General features: G+C 35.4%; 1 protein-coding gene across 3 annotated transcripts in view; it reads left to right on the top strand.

Annotated features, from left to right (window-relative positions):
• The window catches only part of KCMF1 (potassium channel modulatory factor 1), a 78553-nt gene that overhangs the window by 44889 nt on the left and 11622 nt on the right, over positions 1-22042 (top strand). For all 3 annotated transcript variants that reach the window (XM_081264695.1, XM_081264697.1, XM_081264696.1), the window contains exon 3: positions 2054-2193. In XM_081264695.1, coding sequence (XP_081120821.1) covers positions 2054-2193 — 140 coding nt within the window. The remainder of the gene's footprint in view (positions 1-2053; positions 2194-22042) is intronic.

The raw sequence follows: 22042 nt of genomic DNA, 5'->3' as shown, positions 1-22042 counted from the left end.
AAAGTAATTGATTTTTATATATAGATCTTGTATCCTACACTTTTGCTGAAATTCTGATAGTTTTTTATTTGATTATTTAGGATTCTCTATAAACAAGGTCATGTCATCTACAGATATAGTTAGGTCATTTTACTTCTTCCTTTCATTTTCTCTGGTAAGATCCTCTAGTAAAATACTGAATAAAAGTGGCAAGAGTAAGCACCCTTATCTTGGATCTTAGGGGGAAAAAGTATCCAGTCTTTTACCAGTGATATAATTTTTTTTAATAAATTTATTCTAATTTGTTATACATGACAGCAGAATGCATTTCCATCCTAGTACAAATGTAGAGCATAATTTTTCATGTCTCTGGTTGTTCACAAAGTAGAGTCACACCATTTGTGTCTTTATAAATGTACTTCAGGTACATGTATGAAGAATGAGATATCCATCTCATTCCACCATCTGGTTGTGGGTTTTGATAGATATCCTTTATTGGGTGAGGAAATTCTGTTCTTTTTATATACATTTTCTCCCTTCCCCTTCCCCTTCCCCTTCCCCTTCCCCTTCCCCTTCCCCTTCCCCTTCCCCTCCCTCCCTCCCTCCCTCCCTCCCTCCCTCCCTCCCTCTCTCTCTCTCTCTCTCTCTTTCTTTCTTTCTTTCTTTCTTTCTTTCTTTCTTTCTTTCGCCCCAAATTTGCTTGGTGAATCTTGTTATCATAATAAACTGTGTGTGTGTGTGTCTGTCTGTCTGTCTGTCTGTCTCTCTCTCTCTCTTTCATATATATTTACATACACACATATATGTATATATATATAAAATTATATATATATATATTTAGAAAGTTTACAGCCCCTAAAGAATAAACAAATGTGTGTCACATAGTGAACACTTCCATTTTTTTTCTTCTTATAAAAGTTATCTTATGCTATTCTCTTAAATATGGCCTATTTAATGTTAAAGAAATATGTAGGGGACTGGGGATGTAGGTTAGTGGCAGAGCACTTGCATGAGGCCCTGGGTTCAGTTCTTTGTAGTGAAGTAGTACAGCATATTAAATATACTTTGATTTTCTTTTGTGCTACAAGTGGAGAAAAGTAGACTTATTTCCTAAGATAAACTAATGAGGCAAACAGATTATTCCCACAGACTCTGTCTGGGTAGTTTTTTTGTAACTTATTTGGGCAGAGTATATTGTGGTAGTACCCTGTTCAAGTTCATATCCACAAAAATTGAATGCCTAGGATACTTTCGGCTCTAAGAATTTTATGTTCCGCAGACAAATAGTTGCATCTGGTAGTTGTCTATTGATCATAGAGGTCTATTCTTTCCCTCTGAGTACTTGTATATAGTACATTTTCCTGAATCTTATCTTGATATTATCGTTGCCACAGAAGGTAGAGAGAGAAGGAAAAATTAATTACCTTTAAATTAGATACACATGTGGAATGATCACTTTCAAAATTATATGAAGAGGAGTTCATTAGCTTTTTGTCATTGTGACAAAATAACAGATTATCAATTTAAAAGGAGAAAAGATTTATTTTGACTCATAGTTTCAGAGGTTTCAGTCTGTGGATATTTGACCCTTTTGCTTTGGGCCTGTGTTGGCAGGAGCACATTATGGCAGGAACACATAGTGAAGGAGGCCTAGTCTCCTCATGACAAGCTGGGAAGCAAAGAGAAAGAAAAAGGGGCTAAGGTCCCAAACCTCCCTTCAAGGGCACATCCTCAATGACCCATCCCGCTAGCGCCACATGCTGGTCAATGAGCCTTTATGCACATGGGCCTTAGGGGGATTTTCAAACTATAGCAGGGAGAAAGTAGTTTGCTTTGTTTTCTTTGCCAGGTGTAGTAGGTTATCTAGGGAAAGAATTTTTGGGAAGAGTAGTCTGTTGCCCTGTGGGAATAAAAATGTTTGAAATGTAAACAAAGAGGGATTTAAGCACTCCATGGCAGAGTGAGGTGGCTAATTCAGATGCGCTTTTTTCTTTATTGCAACATATGGTTATTTTTTATATATTAAAAATCTATTAATAATTATATCTCAATTCAATTCTACTGTATTTTTCAGATTTGTACTATGGTGGGGAAGCTTTCTCTGTAGAGCAGCCACAGTCTTTTACTTGTCCCTATTGTGGAAAAATGGGCTACACAGAGACATCTCTTCAAGAACATGTTACTTCTGAACATGCAGAAACATCAACAGAAGTGGTATGTGAAGCAGTCTTTTGTCTAAAATGATATTGTGAAGAATGTTATTCCTAACATTGATAAAGTAAGGTCATTATCATCTATCTCTTACTTAGTATATTGATAGTGTTTACATTATATTTATTAAAATTGTCTTTTAACAGAAATTTTACAACTTGAGGAGGCTGCATTCATATGATATTTATTCATCTTAACCTTTAATTACTGTGTTGCTGACAGCATAGCATGAAGTCTTGGCCAAATTCAGAAGAGCTTTATTAAATGCTTTGTGAAAAGGTTGAACAGATCCCAGCCAACCTTCAGTGCATCTCTTTTTAAGTATTGTACATATTACTACAAACTTCATTTTTCTTATATAAGGAACTCTTAATAGGATATTTAAAAATCTATGGTTGTATATTAAACAACCATAATCCATTGTCCAATGTAATCCATTGTCCACTCATTGTAATGGATCACTGGCTTCTTTAGTTTTTTCATCAGATCAAATCTTGTTTGTTAAGCAAGAACTCTATGTAGTCCCTCAATTCTTCCTTCCTAATCTTTTTCAATAATGTAAAGTCAGAGACACAGAATAATACACAAAGTGTTACCCTAAAAGCCTTTTGGAGTTTATATCTATTTTTTAGTTGTCAATAGACCTTTATTTTATTTATTTATATGCGGCACTGAGAATTGAACCCAGGGCCTCACACGTGCTAGGCAAGCACTTTACCACTGAGCCACAACCCCAGTTCCCTTTTGGAGTTTTTTTCAAGAAATGATGTATATACACAAAAGAGTCTCTCTCCTACCTCTTTACTATTGCCAATAAGAGGTAAATAAAGACTGTATATGGAACTGTAGGTAATGAATTTGAGGAATTTTGGTACAAACAATTGCATATATATCAACTAATAAGCCTCTCAATGTACTTGAAACAAATAAAGTACCATTTTCAAGGACATGCAGGTATTTGGACTCTGCCAGAGGCCCTCTGGGTTTTAGGGTCTCTCCTTGACTCTGTTACAACTCTCATATTTAGACTAAAACATTTACCTTTATTCTCATGGACACCACCAGGTAAGTGCTTAACATTGTCATAAACTTATAGTTTAAACAATTGGTGAATTTATTTTTATGGTCCTCAAGCCAGATTTTATTGTCTACAGGTCAGAAATGTTCTCATTTTGTACTTTGGGAAGTCTCAGAGCACTGTTATCACATTAATTACCTAGATACAGTAAGGCAAGAGGTGGGAGGAACAGGAGGTTCCCTTTTTGTATTCTTAAGATAATTATAAGCCAATAGTTCCTAGTGTAGTACTTTCATTACCCCATTGGGTAGGACAACTACCTAGTTTTTCACATACAAAATTAGAGAATTAAGTGGAGATTTAAATCCTTTCCATGAAACCAGTCTAGGTGTCTATCAGCTGATGAAAGGATAAAGAAAATGTGGTTCATATACACAATGGGATTTTGTTCATCCATAAAGAAGAATGAAGTTATATCATTTGCAGGAAAATGGATGGAACTTGAGATCATTATGCTAAGCTAAATAAGCCAAAATCAGAAAGCCAAGGGTAATGTTTTCTCTCATGTGAAATTTAGAAAGGAGAAAAAAAAAAAGAAAAAAAAAAAGAAGAAGAAAGGTGTATGGGGGAACTCTCAAGGGAAAAGCAAAGGGAGACCCATAAAGTAGAGAAAAGGGACTAAGGGGAGGAAGGAGAAGAAGGAAAGAGAAATACTAGGCAACAATATTTACTAAATTATATCGTTATATTGTGTGCCTGTACAAATATGTAGCAACATATTAATTGTATTGTACCAACAAAATCCCTTCCATGGGTGAAAAACAGATTATTTATTTTTATAAATCAAAAATTAATACCCAGCAACTTTGCCTGTTCTTTTTCCTGAAAACAAATATTCAAAAATTTATTTATATTTCAATGTATCTGATACACACTTTGAAAATTAAATACCCACCATTTACAAATGGTTTTGTGTTCTGTACCCTATAAGTTGTGTTCAGTTATTCACCTTCACTGAGTTTCTAAGCTTTTGGTACATAGCTTAAACAGTCACCATTCTAATTTTTCATATTGGTTTTATGAAATACTTAAAGGATTTCTTTCTCCTCATTCACCCTTAGCCTTGGCTTGAGTACTACTTACCTTTGTAACTACCCATACCATACCTCTTCATTTTAAAGTAAAAAATGGCAAGCAGACAGGATCTTTGATATAAAGTTACATGTATTTGTTTTGCTTCTTTGAATCTGTGGGTCATATCCTAATGCCAGAATTGGCATTTCAGCAAGAGTAGTATTCAAGTATGGTTCAGTGGCTAGTGTCCATTCTGAAGAATTGGTGCCCATGACACACATACCTTTCTGTACATGTACAAAACCTGTTATTGGTTCTAACATGCCAGCTTGGGCAACTTAGCAGACTCTTGTCTCAATAATTTAAGAAAAAAGGGCTGGTAGAACTGTCCTGGTACTAGGTAACAGTATTTACTAAATTATATCGTTATATTGTGTGCATGTACAAATATGTAGCAAGTGAGGAAAAATAGAGTTAATCACATTGTTTGTGAACAATTATATTCACATAGCAACTTGTTATGTTTTTATTTCCTTCTTTTATAAAAAAATTTATAGCTACTATTTAAAAGATGTAACTGTTTTATTTAAAAGATCTTTACATATATCATCCAGTTCACCTTCATAATAACCTTCATTAAAGAATTAGTGCCATTTTTTTCTTTTTTACATTTTGAATGTTTATATTAGATTACATTAGGATTTAAGATCTTTTACGATAAAAGCAGAAAATGACAAACAAGAAGTATTCCAAAGAAGAACTAAATGACAAGTGAAATGAATATTGGTGCACTAAAGGACTTATAGAATTAGGATTATATTAATTTTTTTAAATTAGTTTTTAGTTGTAGATGGACACAATATCTTTATTTATTTGTTTTTATGTGGTACTGAAATTTGAACCCAGTGCCTCACATGCGAGGCAAGTTCTCTACCACTGAGGTTCAGCTCCAGCCCAGGATTGTATTAAAATTTTATCAACTTACAAATAGAATGAATTTTTAAACAGAAAATGTTGAAAACACAAACTATAAAAAAAAAAGTAATGGAAATATTCTGTGATTTCTCTAGGCAGGGGCAAATATTAAAATCTTGATACTTATTCCAGGCAGCAATCATACTATATATTAAGATAATCTTAAGTTTTATGTGTAAATTTGGGCTAATATTTCACATTATTTCTTTTCTGCTTATTTTCTGTCTTTAAAAGCTGTTTGAGAAATAATTTTAAAGGCTGTATAATTCTTGAGTTACCTTAATTTACTTCAAAGAATATAGTGGGGTTCATTGTAACATATTCATACACGTGCATAAAATTATTTGATCAGCTTCAATTCCCAGCACCTCTCCTTTTCCTAACTCCGCCCCATTGCCCCCGAACCCCCCTTCTCAATTCTACTGGTCTCCCTTGTGTTTTCCTGAATTTCCTTTAAATTTTTTTTTTCTCTCTCTAGCTTCCACATATGAGAGTGAACATATAACTCATGACTTTGAATCTGGCATATTTTGCTTGACACGATATTTTCCGATTCCATCCATTTTCCTGCAAATGACATAATTTTGTTCTTTATGGCTAAATAAATCTCCATTATGTATATAACTATAAACCATAGTTTCTTTATTCATTAATCTGTTGACAATAGCTAGGCTGGTTTTATAACTTGACTGTTGTGAATTGTGTTGATATAAGCATGGTGTACATATGTCACTCTAGTATGCTGACTTTAATTCTTTTGGAAAAATACCAGCAGTGGTATACCTGGGCCATACAGCGGTTCTATTCCTTAGGCTTTGAGGAGACTCTGTAACTGATTGCCTTAGTGGTTGTACTCATTTTAGAGTTCCACCAACAGTGTATAATGTACCTTTTCCCCATGTCCTCACCAGCATTTAGTATTCCTTGTATTCTTGCAGATTGTCATTCTAACTGGAGTGAGATGAAATCTCAGTGATATCTTGATTTACATTTCCCTAAATGCTAAAGATGTTGAACATTTTTTTTGTGTGTATTTCTTGGCTATCTGTATTTCTTTTTAAAATTAATTTATTATTTTATTTGTTCTTTTTAGGTATGACAGTATATTTTGAAATATTATACATACATGGAATATAACTTATTCTAATTAGGATCCCATTCTTGTGGTTGTAACTCTGTAGTATAATTTGAAATTTGTTATTGTGATGCATCCAGCATTGCTTTTATTGCTCAGAATTGCTTTGGCTATTTTGGGTCTTTTCTTCTTCCATGTGAATATTAGGGAATTTTTTTTCTAGTTCTGTGAAGAATGTTATTAGTATTTGATGGATATAGCAATCTGTAGATTGCTTTTTATTTTTTTTTTATTTTATTTTTATTTTTTTTTTAATTTTTTTTTAGTTGTTAATGGACCTATAATTTATATGTGGTGCTGAGAATTGCACCTAGTGCTTCACTCGGGCTGGGCAAGCGCTCTACAACTGAGCCTGGGCTCCAGCCCCCATTTTTTTTTTTTTTTTTTTTTTGCACTGGGAATTGAACCCGGGGCCTTGTGCTTACAAGGCAAGCACTCTACCAACTGAGCTATATCCCCAGCCCCTTCTCTTTTTAAATGTTGTGCTGAGGATTGAACCTTGTGCCCAGCATGTGCTAGGCAAGCGCTCTATCACTGAGCCACAACCCCAGCCCCCTGATTGCTTTTGATAATATGGCCATTTTAACAATATTAATTCTGCCTAGCCATGAACATGGAAGGTATTTTTATCCTCTAGTATCTTTTATTTTTGTCTTCAATATTGTGAAATTTTCATTCTAAAGGTCTTTCACCTCTTTGGTTAGATTTATTCCTAGGTTGTGTTTTTTTGGCGGGGAGGGGGGTTGCTGTTGTAAATGAAATTGTTTTCCAGATTTCTTTGGTGGATTAATTATTGGTGCATAGAAAAGCTATTGGTTTTTGTATGTTGATTTTGAATCCTACTACTTGGTGGAATTTGCTTCTCAGCTCTAGAAATCTTCAGGTGAAGTTTTCTGGACTTCATGTGTTACAATTATATATAAATGTCAAAGTGTCCCCCTTTACTCCACACTGTTTTTCTAGTTGTGGTAAATCAAACATTTTTATTTGCATTATGGAGCTCAAGAGTGACTCATAGCTGTGTGTGGTGGCATGCATTTGTAATCCCGGTGATTTGGGAGGCTGAAGGAGGATTATAAGTTGACACCAGCCTGGACAACTTAGAAAAACTCCTGAATCACATTGTTTGGGTGGGCAATTATATTCACATGACAACTTGCTATGTCTCCTTTTCTGTTTCTCTTAACATTTTTTTTTTAAATGCCTAATTCACTATCTTGATTTTGTTCCCTTACTACCTTTGTTGGTCCTCTAGACCCCTAATTTGTACCTCCTTGTAGGACTCAAGAGTAACATTTTTTTTAGCCAGCATCCTTTTGGAACATTTAGAAGCAAGAGGATGAATCGCTGAAAATATCACTGTCATCATTGTAAATGTTTACTGAGCTGACAGAGCTAGTAAAGTTTACTGAAGGATAATTTTTAAAACAATGTTGTAGTCCTTGTCTAACTAGAGACTTTATGGCCCACCACAAGGTGTCTGCCTCTTTAAGATTAAGAGGTTTAATTCTGAGGGTATGGAGGAAGAGGAAGATCCTTCAAAAGCAGATACCATGAAAAACAACATCTGACATAGAATGTGTAGTAAAGATCTTTACTAGTTAAAAAGAAAAACCTAGGGTGGTATAGATAGGTTATCTTAGTTTCAAGTAATCTATGTAAACATCAAATTTGATAAAAAATGTGCTTTTAAAATTAAGCCCAAGTTTTAAAAAATTAATATACATCATTGATATACAATTTAGTTGGTTGGGACAACTGACTGGAATATGGGTTATGGGAAGAAAGCACAATATCCAAATCCATCAACCGATTGAAGTCAGCAGGAGAGGTCAAACAATATTGCAAATATGAAGATTCTGTTGAAAGGGTCACGATTATGGAGGAGACATACAAGTTGGAAAAGCTTTTCTTTCCTTTGGCATCTATTTGACAGCATAAAGAATGGCATTAGGAGTGCTTTCTCTGAGGGCTGGGGATGTGGCTCAGTGGTAGAGTGCTTGCCTTGCATGCATGAGACCCTGGGTTCAATCCCTAGCACCACCCAAAAATAAAAAAAATAAATAATATAAAAATGATGGCTCCTCTGGAATTTTTCTTAAATCTTTCAGTTGAAGTAACTGGCACTACAACTAATTAGAAAGCCTTTGGGACTGGCACAGTGGCACATAGGTATAATCCCAGCAACGCAAGAGGCTGAGGCCAGCTTCAGCAATTTAGCAAGCCCTGTCTTAAAATAAAAAATAAACAGGACTGGGGATGTAAGTCAGTGGTAAAGTGCCCTTGGATATAAACCACAGTAATATCACCCCACCCCACCCCCCACCCCTGGAAGAGGAGCCTTTGGGTTTCTGTTTTGGAATGAAACGTGTTATACATTTAATTAATGGTATATAAGTAATCCTTTCAGTTTTTTTGTTTAGTAGACCTCAAAATTTATGTGAAATGAATAAATGAAAGATCAGTGGAATAGAGGAAGGGGATTGGGATTGATGAGATAAGGGAAGAACAGTGGAATGAATCTTATGTGTACATGTATGTACATATATGAATATTCTACAGTGACTTTCACCATTATGTATACTACAAGACACTAATATAAAATAAGGAAGTAAATAATTATGATTAAGAGGTAAAAGTAACTTTAGGCTTACTTGTAAACAATTATAACACATTCTGTTTATAATCACAGCAGTTTTGTATTAATTCACTGCTGGGACCTTTTTGCTTTTTATTTTTTATTTCAGTTATTTATTCTTTGTTTTCATTACGCTCCAGAAAAGGAGTTAGACCAGTGTCTACAGCCTTTTAGGTTTGCTTGGTACATTTTAATGCTACTTTTCCTTCCCTCCCCTTTTGCTCCTGGAGATTGAACCCAGGACCTTTACCACTGAGCTTTAGCCCCAGTCCTCATTTGTTCCTTTTTGAATGAAAATCTTTGTGTGTTTGCAAGAAATTGAGTTTAATTTTGAAATAGCATAGTGGTATTGTGTTTGAATTATACTGATGTGGTAAGATTTTTTAGGGAATTTTATTAGGGAGAGGGGTTTAGGGTGTGCCTCATTGATACAGTGCTTGGTTAGCTGTCTATCAAGATAGAATTTTTATATGTCCATATATAGCACTAACCTGTCAATATATGTTTCCTTATTAGGAGAATAATAGTTTGAACCACCATATATGTATTACATATATATCATATATTTTGTACAAATTTTATATTATGTATTTTCTTAAAATATTGTTTATACATTATTTATATATTAAATATTTATAAATGTCACCTATTTTTCTGTTATAATTGAATAATCAGAAAAGATAAGCATTTAAAAGCCAGATATAGAAAAAATAGACATTGATTGATTGTTAATTGCTTACAGTGTTTATCAAAGTGTGCAGTTGGATACTTCCTACTTTTCTGTAAACTAACAATATTTTATTTAATAAGAGTGTTAACTAATTGTTTTGTTGAAATATTTTATTTAACAATAGTGCCAAAATAAGAGTACCATATTAATATTACTCAATTGCATTTAGTTGGAGACACTGTGAATCAGAGTATAATACTTCTTACCATCTGTACCTTTCATTGCGTGCGCGCACGTGTGTGTGTGTGTGTGTGTGTGTGTGTGTGTGTGTTTGTGTGTGTCAGGGGGAGGGGTGTTGGGAGAATGCTAGGGATAGAACCCAGAACCTTACGAATGCTAGACACTACCAAATAATTATTTCTGTATTTAGAACTTGTTTGAATTGCATGTTTAAAAATGATATGTATTGAGCACATTTGCTTGCTTAAAATCAGATAGTAATACTTTATGTTTTAAATATTATTTTAAATGTTTAGATATTCCATATTTGTTTTAGGGTAGCCCTGTATCTATATATCATAGTACTTGCAAAGCTATTTCTACAAGAAATAAATTCTTTAAGATGATATGAAAACCAAGAAAGAAATCATCTAGGTTATTATGAGAATAAAGTAATAGTATCTTTTCCATGAATCTAAGTCTAGTATCTGAGCCTAATACTAGAGAATATGGTGTTCTCTTGCTTCTGGGGAAGGGATTTTATTGCTCTGTACTTTCTTTTGTGTTGAAATAAAATCCCATAGGGCAAGATGAACAAGACAGTTTTCAGAATGGCAAGTATGTCTGATACGAAGGGAGGTGCTAAGCAGATATTAGAGACCTTCATTTGCAGTTCTTTTTTTTTTCAGTCAGTGATCTGACTACTAGAAGAAAAAGTAGGCCCCAAACTCTATCATACTTATCAGCTTAGAAACCAGATTCCTCAAGAGCAAGAAGTACAATCAAGAATCGATAAATGGGATGGTATCAAAATAAAAAGCTTTCTTCTCTGTCCTATGAAATTCTGGTTTGTCTGGTTCAGTGTCCAGACAGCTGATTTCCAGTCAGTGCATAGAAATGTGTTGCAGGACTTTTAGGAAGACCTGTATTAGAGGTGGTATAAACTGAAGATGCTCAGTGGCAACTGTTGACAAATTGTAATTAGGTAACTCATTAGTTTTTTTATAAAGTCTCTAGCCTTGTGGAGTGTGGTGGCACATGCCTGTAACTCCAGCTGCTCCGGAGGCTAAGACAGGAGGATCAGCAATAATGAGGTGCTAAGCAACTCAGTGAGAAGCTGTCTCTAAATAAAATACAAAATAGGTCTGGGGATTTGGCTCTGTGGTTGAGTGTGCAATCCCCTGTTCAATCCTGAGTTCAATCCCCGGTACCTTAAAAAAATGTCTCCAGCCTTGTCTCTTCCCTCCTACTACCCCTTCTTTTCCTGCCCTGTCTCTCAGGTTTAAAAAAATACTGGTTAAACAAGAATTATTTGAAGATTTCAACCTCAACATTCATGGCTGAGATCATTTTTTTCTAGGATGTTCTACCAAACTCAGCTGTGCTTGACAAACTGGTTATGACTTTGAGAAGAGTAAAATACAAAGCTTTGTTATCATCAAACTAATTTAAACTTCCTACAAATAACACAAACATAATCCCAGCAACTTGGGAGGCTGAGGCAGGAGGATCACAAGTTTGAGGCCAGTTTGGGCAATTTAGGGAGACCCTGTCAGAAAATAAAAAGAGTTTGGGATGTGACTCAGTACATATACCACTGAATCCAGTCTCCATTACTGGAGGGGGGGGGGTAAATAACTCAAACTTTAATTTTGATGGAGTTCATTTCTCATTCTTCACTAAAATTGTTAGTAGCTAGTGTTTGGTCACTTTCTGTCCCATTCAGCTTTCACCCCTCTCCCCATTATTTATTTTGAGACAGGGTCTCACTAAGTTGCAGCGGTAGGCCTCAATCTTGCCTCAGCCTCCCAAGTTGCTGGAATTATGTGAGTTTGTATTATTTCTAATACAGTTAAATTAGTTTAGTGATGACAAAGGCTTCATCAGCCTCCAGAGTTGTTGGGATTACAGGCATGTGCTACTGTGCCCCAGTGTTTTCAGCTTCTTACATCTTTAAAACAGTTTCTATTTTTCTTTTTTTTTTTTCTCAAAGTCTACAAGTAGAATATGTAACTATTCCCACTGAAGAGAGAAAGAGTAGACCTTAAGGTAGGAGATTTCTTCCAGCCAAGATGGATGCTTACCTCTAGAGTGAATTATGGACAACATAAAGAAATGGAACAATTTTGATTCTTTTGGAGTTATTTTTATTTCCAGTTTTGGGAATTCCCAAGACATCAGCATACTCCTGGGTTTACATTTTTGTATAGGAAACATGTTAAAAGACCTCTACAATGAAGAATACAGAAGACTAAAGAAAGAAATTGAAGAAGATCTCAGAAGATGAAAAGATTTCCCATGTTCTTGGATAGGCAGAATTAATATTGTCAAAATGGCCATACTACCAAAAGCACTATTTAGATTGAATGCAATTCCTGTTAACATTCCAATGATGTTCTTCATAGAAGTAGAAAAAAGTCATGAAATTCATTTGGAAAAATAAAAGGCACAGAAAAGCCAAAACAATCCTCAGTGAGAAAAGTGAAGTAGGAGGCATCACAATACTAGACCTTATATTATACTACAGAGATATAGTAACAAAAACAGCATGGTATTGACACCAAAACAGATATGAAGATCACTGGTGCAGAATGGAAGACACAGAGACAAACCCACATAAATACAGTTGTCTCATACTAGAAAAAAGTGCCAAAAACATACATTGGAGAAAGAAAGCCTCTTCAACAAATGATGCTGGGAAAACTGGAACTCCGTATGTGACAGAATTAAATTTAATCTCTCTCTCTCTCTCTCTCACCCTGTACAAAACTCAACTCTTTGGTTAAGACCAAGGACCCTGTGCCTACTAGAAGAAAAAGTAGGCCCCAAACTCTGTCATATCAGCTTAGAAACTGACTTCCTCAAGAGCAAGAAGTACAGTCAAGAATCCATAAATGGGATGGTATCAAACTAAAAAGCTTCTTCAAAGCAAAGGGAACAATTAAGATTGTGAAGAGAGAATCTACAGAATGGGAAAAAATCTTTTTTACCTGCATCTCAGAGTTAATCTCCAGAGTATATAAAGAACTCAAAAAACTTAACACCAAATCAAAACAACAAAACAAATAACCCAATCCATAAATGGGCAAAGAAAATAAACATGCACTTTAGATAAGAAGGAATATGATAGGTCAACAAATATATGAAAAAGTTTAACTTCTCTAGCAATTAGAAAAAAGCAAATTGAAACCACACTGCGATTCCATCCTTTCCATGCAGAATGGCAGTTATCAAAAATAGAAGTAATGAGGGGCTGGGGCTTTAGCTCAGTGGTAGTGCACTTGCCTGGAATGTGTGAGGCACTGGGTTTGATTCTCAGCACTGCATATAAATAATTAAAATAAAGGTCTATCAACAATTATCAATATATATTTATATCTATATATCTGTATATCTATGTCTATATCTGTATGTATAAAAATAAACACAAGTAATGATAAATGTTGGCGAGAATGTGAAGAAAAAGGTACACTTATACATTGCTGGTAGGATTGCAGATTGGTGCAACCACTCTGGAAATCAGTATGGAGATTCCTCAGAAAACTTGGAATGGAACCATCATTTGACCCAGTTATTCCACTCCTCAGCATTTACCCAAAACACTTAAAATCATCATAATGCAGTGATGCAGTCACATTGGTCAATTCACAATAGCAGATAAATTCACAATAGCTAAGTTATGCAACCAACCTAGGTGCCGTTTGACAGATGAATGGATAAAGAATATGTGGTATATATGGAATATTAATCATCCATAAAAAGAATAACTTTACAACTTGCCGGTAAATGAATGGATCTGGAGATGGTTATGCTAAGTGAAATAAACTAATCCCCCCCAAACCAAAGACTGAATGTTCTCTCTGCTATGTGAATGCTAACACCCAGTAAAGGAGGAGGGAAGAATAGAAGTTCACTGGATTAGACAAAAGGGAATGAGGGAAAGGAGGTGGGAATGTGAATACGAAAGACAGTGAAATGAATGGAACATAACTTTTTCTATGTTCATATATGAATACACCACCAGTGAAACTCCATACCATGTACAACCACTACAATGGATCCTAATTTGAGTAGGTTATACCCCACGTATTTATAATGTCAAAGTACACTCTACTGTCATGTATGTCTAAAAAGAACAAATAAAAATAAATAAAAAAGAAAACCAAATCTTAAACTTCTTAGGACTTTCTAAATCACATGTAAAGAAGATTTAAACTTTATGAGTGTTACAACCTTCCCCCAACATTCTGAATGTTATCATTGACCTTGGAATTGGTTAGCTCTATAATGTTGCTTCTTCTTTTTTCTTTCTAATTATAAGCATTATAGTATTAAAGTTCAAGGTGTTTTGTATCTTGTTTTTAAATTCTGATGGCTCTTTTTGGGTCATTACTCTTCTGTGAAAGAAGCTGTTAAAAATTTGTTTAGTGTGATCAGAAAATCTCCCATTAGAAACCAGAGACATTTCTAGAGCTGAATTCTTAGAGAAAAACTACATAAAAGAGAGACATGTATTGTGTTGCAGTTTGAAGAAATATTGAGAAATATGCACTAATTTTTAAAAAGAGATGAAATCATGTATGTGAACTTTCAAGGTGGCAAGAACTATGCTAATTTCTTGATAGTGTTGAACATCAAACTCAGGGACTCAGCCAGCTAGTAGAGCTTTACCACTGAGCCACACCTCCAAGCCTTCTTGATGGGCATCTCTTCATCCTCAAAATAACAACAAAAAATTTTCCTATACTTTCTTGATAGTGTGAAAGGCTGTGTATTTGTTTGCTAGGGCTGCTGTGAAAAAAGGGGCCACATACTTGGTGGCTTAAAGCAACAGAAGTGTGTTCTCATGATTCTTGAAGACCAGAAGTTCAAGATGAAGGTGTCAAAGGACTGGTCTCTTGGGGAGAGTTGGCTCCATGACTGTTCTCAGCACCATTGCTGATCAGCAATCCTTGCCGCTCTTTGACTTATAGATGTGTTTCTGTATCCATCTTTTCATGGCTACCCCTGTGTCTCTATCTTCATGTGGATGTCTTCTGGAAGATAGATATCGCTGGATAACCATCATTAACTTCCCAAACTTCAGTTTCTTCATCTCTAAAGTGGGGATAATGGTACCAAACCCACAGGTAAATTGGGACACAGGATCACAGGTGGGGATGCACATCATCACTTCAGCATGGCAACAGTGCCCTTTTTGGCCATTTTTTCATTGCCCCACAACAAAGTATTGACTAAAAGCTTGCTTTTGTGGGACTGATTTCATGTCCGTGTGACAGATGCACATATTTCAAATAGTCACATTTTTTTTTCCTTATAGGAGATGATGGGGGTGGGAATGTCCCTGTCCTCAAGAACTTAGGGCCTGGAGATTACCTTCATCAACAGACAGATAGTGATTGAGGATCCATGTCTTCCTTTCAGCTCCTGGCTTGCCAGAAATCCTTGACATTCTTTGACTTGTAGATGCATCACTCCATCATCACATGGTGGTGTTATCTCTTGATAGGGTTTTGTTGTTGTTGTTGTTGGTGGTGGTTTTTAAACTAGGAGCCATGTCCCTAGCCCTTTTTTATATTTTATTTTTAGAAAGGATCTTGCTAATTTACTTGGGGTCTTGCTGAATTGCTGAGGATGGCTTTGAACTTGTGATCAAAAATCCTGCCTCAGCCTCCCAAGCCATTGGGATTACAGGTGTGCTCCAGTGCACCCATCTTCTCTTGACAATTTTTAAACCGAGAGTATAAAGTTAATACTGATGTGACACTCAGTAAATACTGCATATTTAATCCATGGCAACAGATTTATCCAATCAGAACTTTAACTACAAACTCACCTGAATTTCATAGTACAGGTCCTTTTACTGGAAATAGGGATGCAGTTACAGAGTAACATGAGGGAATTCCATTTATTACAGTTCTAGAATGGGCCCTATCTTAACTACATTTGTGATTTGACTTAGTTGTTTTTGCTTGCATTTATATAGGCATCTGCATATTAGGTGAAAAAAAGAAGACTCTAGCTTTAAAGGGGTCCATTTTGGGTCTAGAAGGTGTTATTCATGTGGCTCTGGGCTCTATTCCTAGTACCACGGGGCGGGGGTGGTTATTTTTAGTAAATGTCCTTTGGACACCTGGTTTGAGACTAAGTACCCAGTAAAGCACGTAAGTTGACAGGAGTTAATAGAAGTTTCATTTAAAGATAGCTTAGGAAAGCTTATCTAACCTTATATTAGAAAGTTAGTATAGTGTGAAACAACATAGGAAAGTGACTTAACTGTGTTTTTATCTTTTTTGTGCTGATGTGTGTGGGGGGGTGTGCAAATTCAAAGAAGGATGAAAACTTAAAATGGAGCTATGGCAATGGGTGGATTCTTCCTTGTATCCTAATATTTCTTCAAAAGTTAAACTCCTCTAAACAAGGGCAATATTTTAAAACTTTTTAGACTTAATTAATTTCATAATTTGACTCTGACAAATTAACAGGGGAAAGGACTGAGGAATGGAAAGGGAGAAGGAATTTTCAAAGTAATGATTGGACAGAAAACAAAGAAATACAGGAGTGTGGGAGCCTGAGCAAAAAGTAACTGAATTGTTGGCTATAAAAAAGGAAAAGCCTGGGGGAAACAACGCTGAAGAAAGGTTGTAATAGATAATTCTTGGGCTAATTATTAAAAAGCAGTTGGAAAGGGAAACTTTTTTTGTTCTTTTATAAGACAAATGTTTATAGCTTCTTAATGTATCTTTTTGAGCATTATATTTAATGTATGTAAGGTGTAAAGTATTGCTTTCCAAAGTCATGATGACCAGTTTCAAACCTGACTTCTGCACACAGATCTCATGGTGTGTGTGGCTAAAGACCAAACTAACTTATTTGAGACAATTAGAGACTAATGTAGGAAGTAGTCAGAGAGGGCTTTGTGACTTAAGCTACTTTTTGAAAAAAGGAATTTCTAAAACTTAACCAAATGGAAAAGAAACAGAAGTATTCAGAGGGAAGAGACAAAAATCAAGATGCAGTGTTGAGAAAGTGAGTGGAGGGATGGAAAGGCATTGATTGTTTTGTGAAATATTGGGGTGTAAAATTGTGTTAGTCAAGAGAGACCAGATAAAAGAAAACCTTTAAATCAGAAAATTTGTTCTCTTAATCTGTTGAACAATAAATTAGACATTTCACTACCTGTACAGAGGAATGACATTACTTTCTCCACCATCATGCTACCAAGGCTTTCCTTTTGGATGGAAGGATGATAAAGTCTGCGTGATTCTGTAGTTCTTTTGAAACAGATTCAACCTAGTCATAATGATCATGTGCATAAGCACAGACTATAGAAAAGGTAGAAAGTACAAAGAATCTGTCCTGACCCTTATAGGATCATAGTTACCAAGTAATAATTGCATCAAACACCAAAAAGTAGCAGAAAAAAATGATGCAGAAAAATCACAGTATTTGAACAGATAGTCTCAAAAGGAAAATAAACAGATTTAAGACTGAAATGAATTTATCAAGTTTGTGATCCAGAAACCTAGTTCAACAAATTCCAAGGCATTAATTTCATGAATAGTTTTTGCTTTGCTGTTAACAAGAAGCATGATTACCTAGAATCTCAGTTCAGGGACATTTTCGAATAGTCTGAGAGGATGGTACCTCAGAGTGAGATCCTGTGTGATGAAGAACCCACCTAGCTCTCAGTGTATGTCCAATTTCTTTATCATGCTGCATTCTAGCTTGAGTGAAAGCCAGGTTTTATGATAGACCACATTAGCAGTTTTTAAAATGAGTCTTTCTGTAGCAGTGAACATCATGGGCAAGAAACTTCTTGTTAAGTGAAAAAAACAAAAAGTAACAAAATAAAGCAAAAAACCCCCCCAAAACCCCAAAACAACAACAACAACAAAACAGGCAAGAACTTATCACATCACATGGTAGAACTTCTCTGTTGTTAAAGTTGTGCAGACTACCCAGATTAAGAAACCTGCCTGATGAGAGACTGGGCTGAGTGCATTGTTGCATTCCTGTAATCCCAGCTACCCTGAGGCTGAAGTAGGTGGATTTTAAATTTGAGGCCAGCCTGGACAACTTAGAGAAAAGCTGTCTTAAAAATTAAAATAAATAAATAAATAAATAAAAAGGTCTGGGGTATAGCTCAGTGGCAAAGTTCAATCTTAAGCACCACCAAATAAATAAATAAATAATAAATAAAAGAAAGACACTGGAGGAAATCTGAATTTGGTATGGGGAAGAATGTATGGAACTCTTGTTTAAAAACAACACTGCTGACTTCAAATGGTTTTCAAATGGACGAATATCCTGTGCTGTGAAGTTTTCTTACATTGAGCAATGACATGGTGTTTATATGTGGAGTAGTGACTTCAAAAGATGTGTTTTAGACATTAGGAAAAAACTGTGTTTAAAATGTGCATTGACAAGTTGTTGGCAACTATTCACTAAGAACACCTGGAAAAATGAAAACTGTTATACTCCATTCACTCAGTTACATTCATCAAACTCAACTTGTTTGGTAAAGATTCCCCAAAGGGCTGCAGATAAAAAAGCAGGACTGATGGTGACCCTCAGTGTCAAGATAAAGAAGAGGAAGACTTGAATAATAGCAGAAACAAGACCAAGAATAGCAAGGACATTTATGAATAAGTGTTTTTTTGTTTGTTTGGTTTTGGTTTTTGGTTCTGTAAATAGCAGCATTTGGTGTTTCACATAATAGGGACATACAAGATTTCAGCACCATTGTATATTTAAGTGATATTTGCCAAACTTATTCAGTGACAAGAATAAGAATCATCTGGGACCCTTGTTTTAAAATTATAAATTCTCACCCCCCTCATGCACACCTGTCTTCAAGGCCTATATTTTTAATAAGTGTTCCAGGTAATTTATATTCTTAGCCAAATTTAGGAAATACTGATTTAAAACAACTCAATATTAGGTAGGTTGTCATAATTTTAAGCTAATGTATTGTATGGAATTTTCCTGCGTGAATAATAGATATTACCGTACCCTGTGGCAGAGGAAGTATAAATATGAATGTTGGTAGGCTGTCACATTTTAGAGATGATAGCTTACCTTTTGTGTAGATTTTTTTTTTAATGGTACCTGTCCTATAAAACCATTAGGTACCATGATGTAGAAATAAAGGCCCTCTCAGAATTAAGCAGTATTTATGTGAGGCAGATTGCATCTCTGTTTCCCTCCTTTTAGTCCAACCCAACTCTTTTCTGTTTCTTGCTCTCATTTTTTTTCTTATTCCCTCTGTAATGGAAATACAGAAATATAGCTTTGAATGAACTTAGAACCTCATAACATGCTAAGAGTTTTAATTTTTAAATATGATTTTACCTGTTAAGCATAAAATGTAAATCTTGGAAAATGGTTAGGCCTGTGGTACTGGAGTTTAGTTTTCCTTTTCAGGTTCTCAACTGGGTTAACTTTATGTGGCCCAAACATGGCAACATCTTCCACTGTGAATCTAAATCTTTTCTCTTTATTTTGTGTGCCAGCTATGAAAGTAGGTGATCTTCCTATCTCAATGATTCCTGAGTCTCAGTAATTCTTTATCTCTGGTCATTATAGAAGTGAGTTGGTAGATTGCTTTTGTTATTATTGCTCTCTGAATACCTTTATCCTACTATTGTAGATCTGTTGTAGAATTGTAAAGGGGGCTGGTATGTAGCTTAATAGTATAGCACTCAGCATGTGCAAGAACTCAAAGCAAAGAAAAAAAATGCTCAGAACTATAGTTATTGCACTACTGTGAATAATGAGAATCTTTATTTTATTTTTTGGCCATGCTGGGGATCTAACCCCAAAGCCTTGGTCATGTCAGGCAGACACCCTGCCACTGAGCCACATCCCTAGTCCTTGATTTTGTTTTACATTCACTTCTCAGAGGTGTTTTTCTAGTTTGTAGATGATCTAATTGGGATATTTTTAGTACAGTTGGCATTTGTGCTTATTCTGTCTTCCTTCTAGAATATATTTCCATGAAGAGACTTCTCATGTGCTGAGTTGAGTATGGTAGCACACACCTGAGTATAGTAACAGCTACTTCGGAGGCTGAGGCAGGAGGAGTATTGCATGTTTGAGGCCAGCCTGGGCAACATGGCAAGAACAGTCTCAGAAAAATTAATTAATTTGTTTTTACATGTTTCTTCAAATTACTGAAACTTCTGCTATTATCTTTGTGAAGTTCAATTGTTTATAGATTTTATCTAAAGACCAATCTGAAGGGACATCTCTTAGGAGAAGGATGTCTTTTCTTTTGATGGTAATTTTTTTCTTTGGATAAAAGTCTTAAACTGTTATAAAGCAATCCAGTATTTGTTAATTGTCGCAAAATGAAGAGTCTCAAAAATACCTAAGCTAAGCTGGGCAGGGTAACAATTGGCCTATAATCCCACTTACTCAGGAGGATCGAAAGTTAGAGGCCAATGTTGACAATTTAGCAAGATGCCGTCTCAAAAATAAGAAGGGCTGGGGGTGTTGCTCAGTGATAGAGTGCCCCTGGGTTCAATCCCCAGTACTACCACCACCACTACCATAAAAAGTAAGCTGGCTTATTTTTATCTTCAAATAACTGGAACTTGTTTTAGTTCAAACCTCTAGTCTTGTTTGTCTGTCTTCTTTTTGGCAAGTCTGGTCAGTTAAAAATGAAAATAAGTCACATTGTCCTGCATCTCAAAAAATTTACAGTGTATCCAGGCAAGACAGAAACATATGAAAAGTAAAATAAGTGTATCAAACTCTACCTCTCATTATTAGAGCACAGGAATGATACCTAAATTTCTAAAAGAGAGAGTTGATAGTTTGTGAACATATGAGCAAATATGAGCAGATAGAATTACCATTCTCTCTAAGGCAGAAGATATGGCATCAGCACCTTTCTGGCATCTTCTAAGAAAGGCACATATATATCTGTCTTCTACTTAGGCACATTCCATTGTGCCCTAATTCTTTTTCACATTATCATGCTTAGTCTTTATTTCTAGTGAGTATCTTTTAGATTTTCTTGGATATTTTTTAGAGTCCTGAGTTATATAATCAGGATAGCCGACCATTCGGGCATACGAGTCTGATATCAAAATAGAGTCAAACTCTCAAGAGACTTCTGTTTTTTTTTTTTTTTTTTTTTTTTGCCATTGGAGGATGGGAAGTTGTGTTTGGTTAGGCTCTAGGAGTCAGAGTAGTTTTTCTATTTCATACCCCAAGCATTATCCCTCTCTATCTCACATTTCCCATTTCTTTCTTCCTCTCTACTCTGAGCAGACAGTAAAGTCAACTGATGGCCTCAATTTTACATATGGCATATGTACTGGTGAGATGAATTTACTATCCCATCTTGTAGCCTTCTAACCCATGGAGAGGCACAAGCCTTTAATAGCATTTCTTGAGCCTGACTTTGGTCATTCCCCTTTGCACCAGGCTTTCTTTCTGGGCCCTGTTTGTTAAGCCATTCCTCTAATACCATTATTTGGCTATTTGACTTTCTGGAACAATAAAGGCCTTTCTTCTTAAAGTTCTCATGCTTTCTGTTTCCTCCCTTCCTGTGCACTCTCTTTCTTTAATTCTGTTGAAGATTATTGTTATAGAAATTGGCTTCCCAAACTATCAGGCCTCCTGAATTCTGCCTGTGTACACTATTTTATTTTTGCTTTATCCTTTTATGTCTCACAAGACCCACAGGGAAGTTGATCTTCTATTCCTTGAACTTGGTCTTGTGACAAACTTCTGCCAAACTGCCTATCCCTCTGGGAAATAAGGTTCTAAAATGGGCCCCCATTCTGTTTTCCCCTGGGAAATTGCATTATGAATTCAGAGCATATTTGTGTATTATCAGTAACCATTATCTATCTTATTGTATTGCATTGGATGGATGTAAGTTTGCACAGTTACATTTTTGTCAGACTTCTTCCTTCTCATTTGGGGATCAGTCCTCAAGACTAGCTTACTTTGGAGAAGTATGCTATAAGCTTATGTCTGTCTTTAACATTCAAGACTAGACTTAACATAGAGCATATTTTTATATATTTTTTATGGAGATATTTAGAGATCATGAAAATATGAATTGGCCAGGCCATTAGAAGGTCTTTCCAGAGATCAAGTTTTAAC

Source organism: Spermophilus citellus, assembly GCF_964194105.1.
Source record: "Spermophilus citellus genome assembly, chromosome: 13".
NCBI lineage: Eukaryota > Metazoa > Chordata > Mammalia > Rodentia > Sciuridae > Spermophilus > Spermophilus citellus.
Note: the sequence above shows the minus strand (reverse complement) of the source record. Positions and strands in the feature narration are given on the sequence as shown.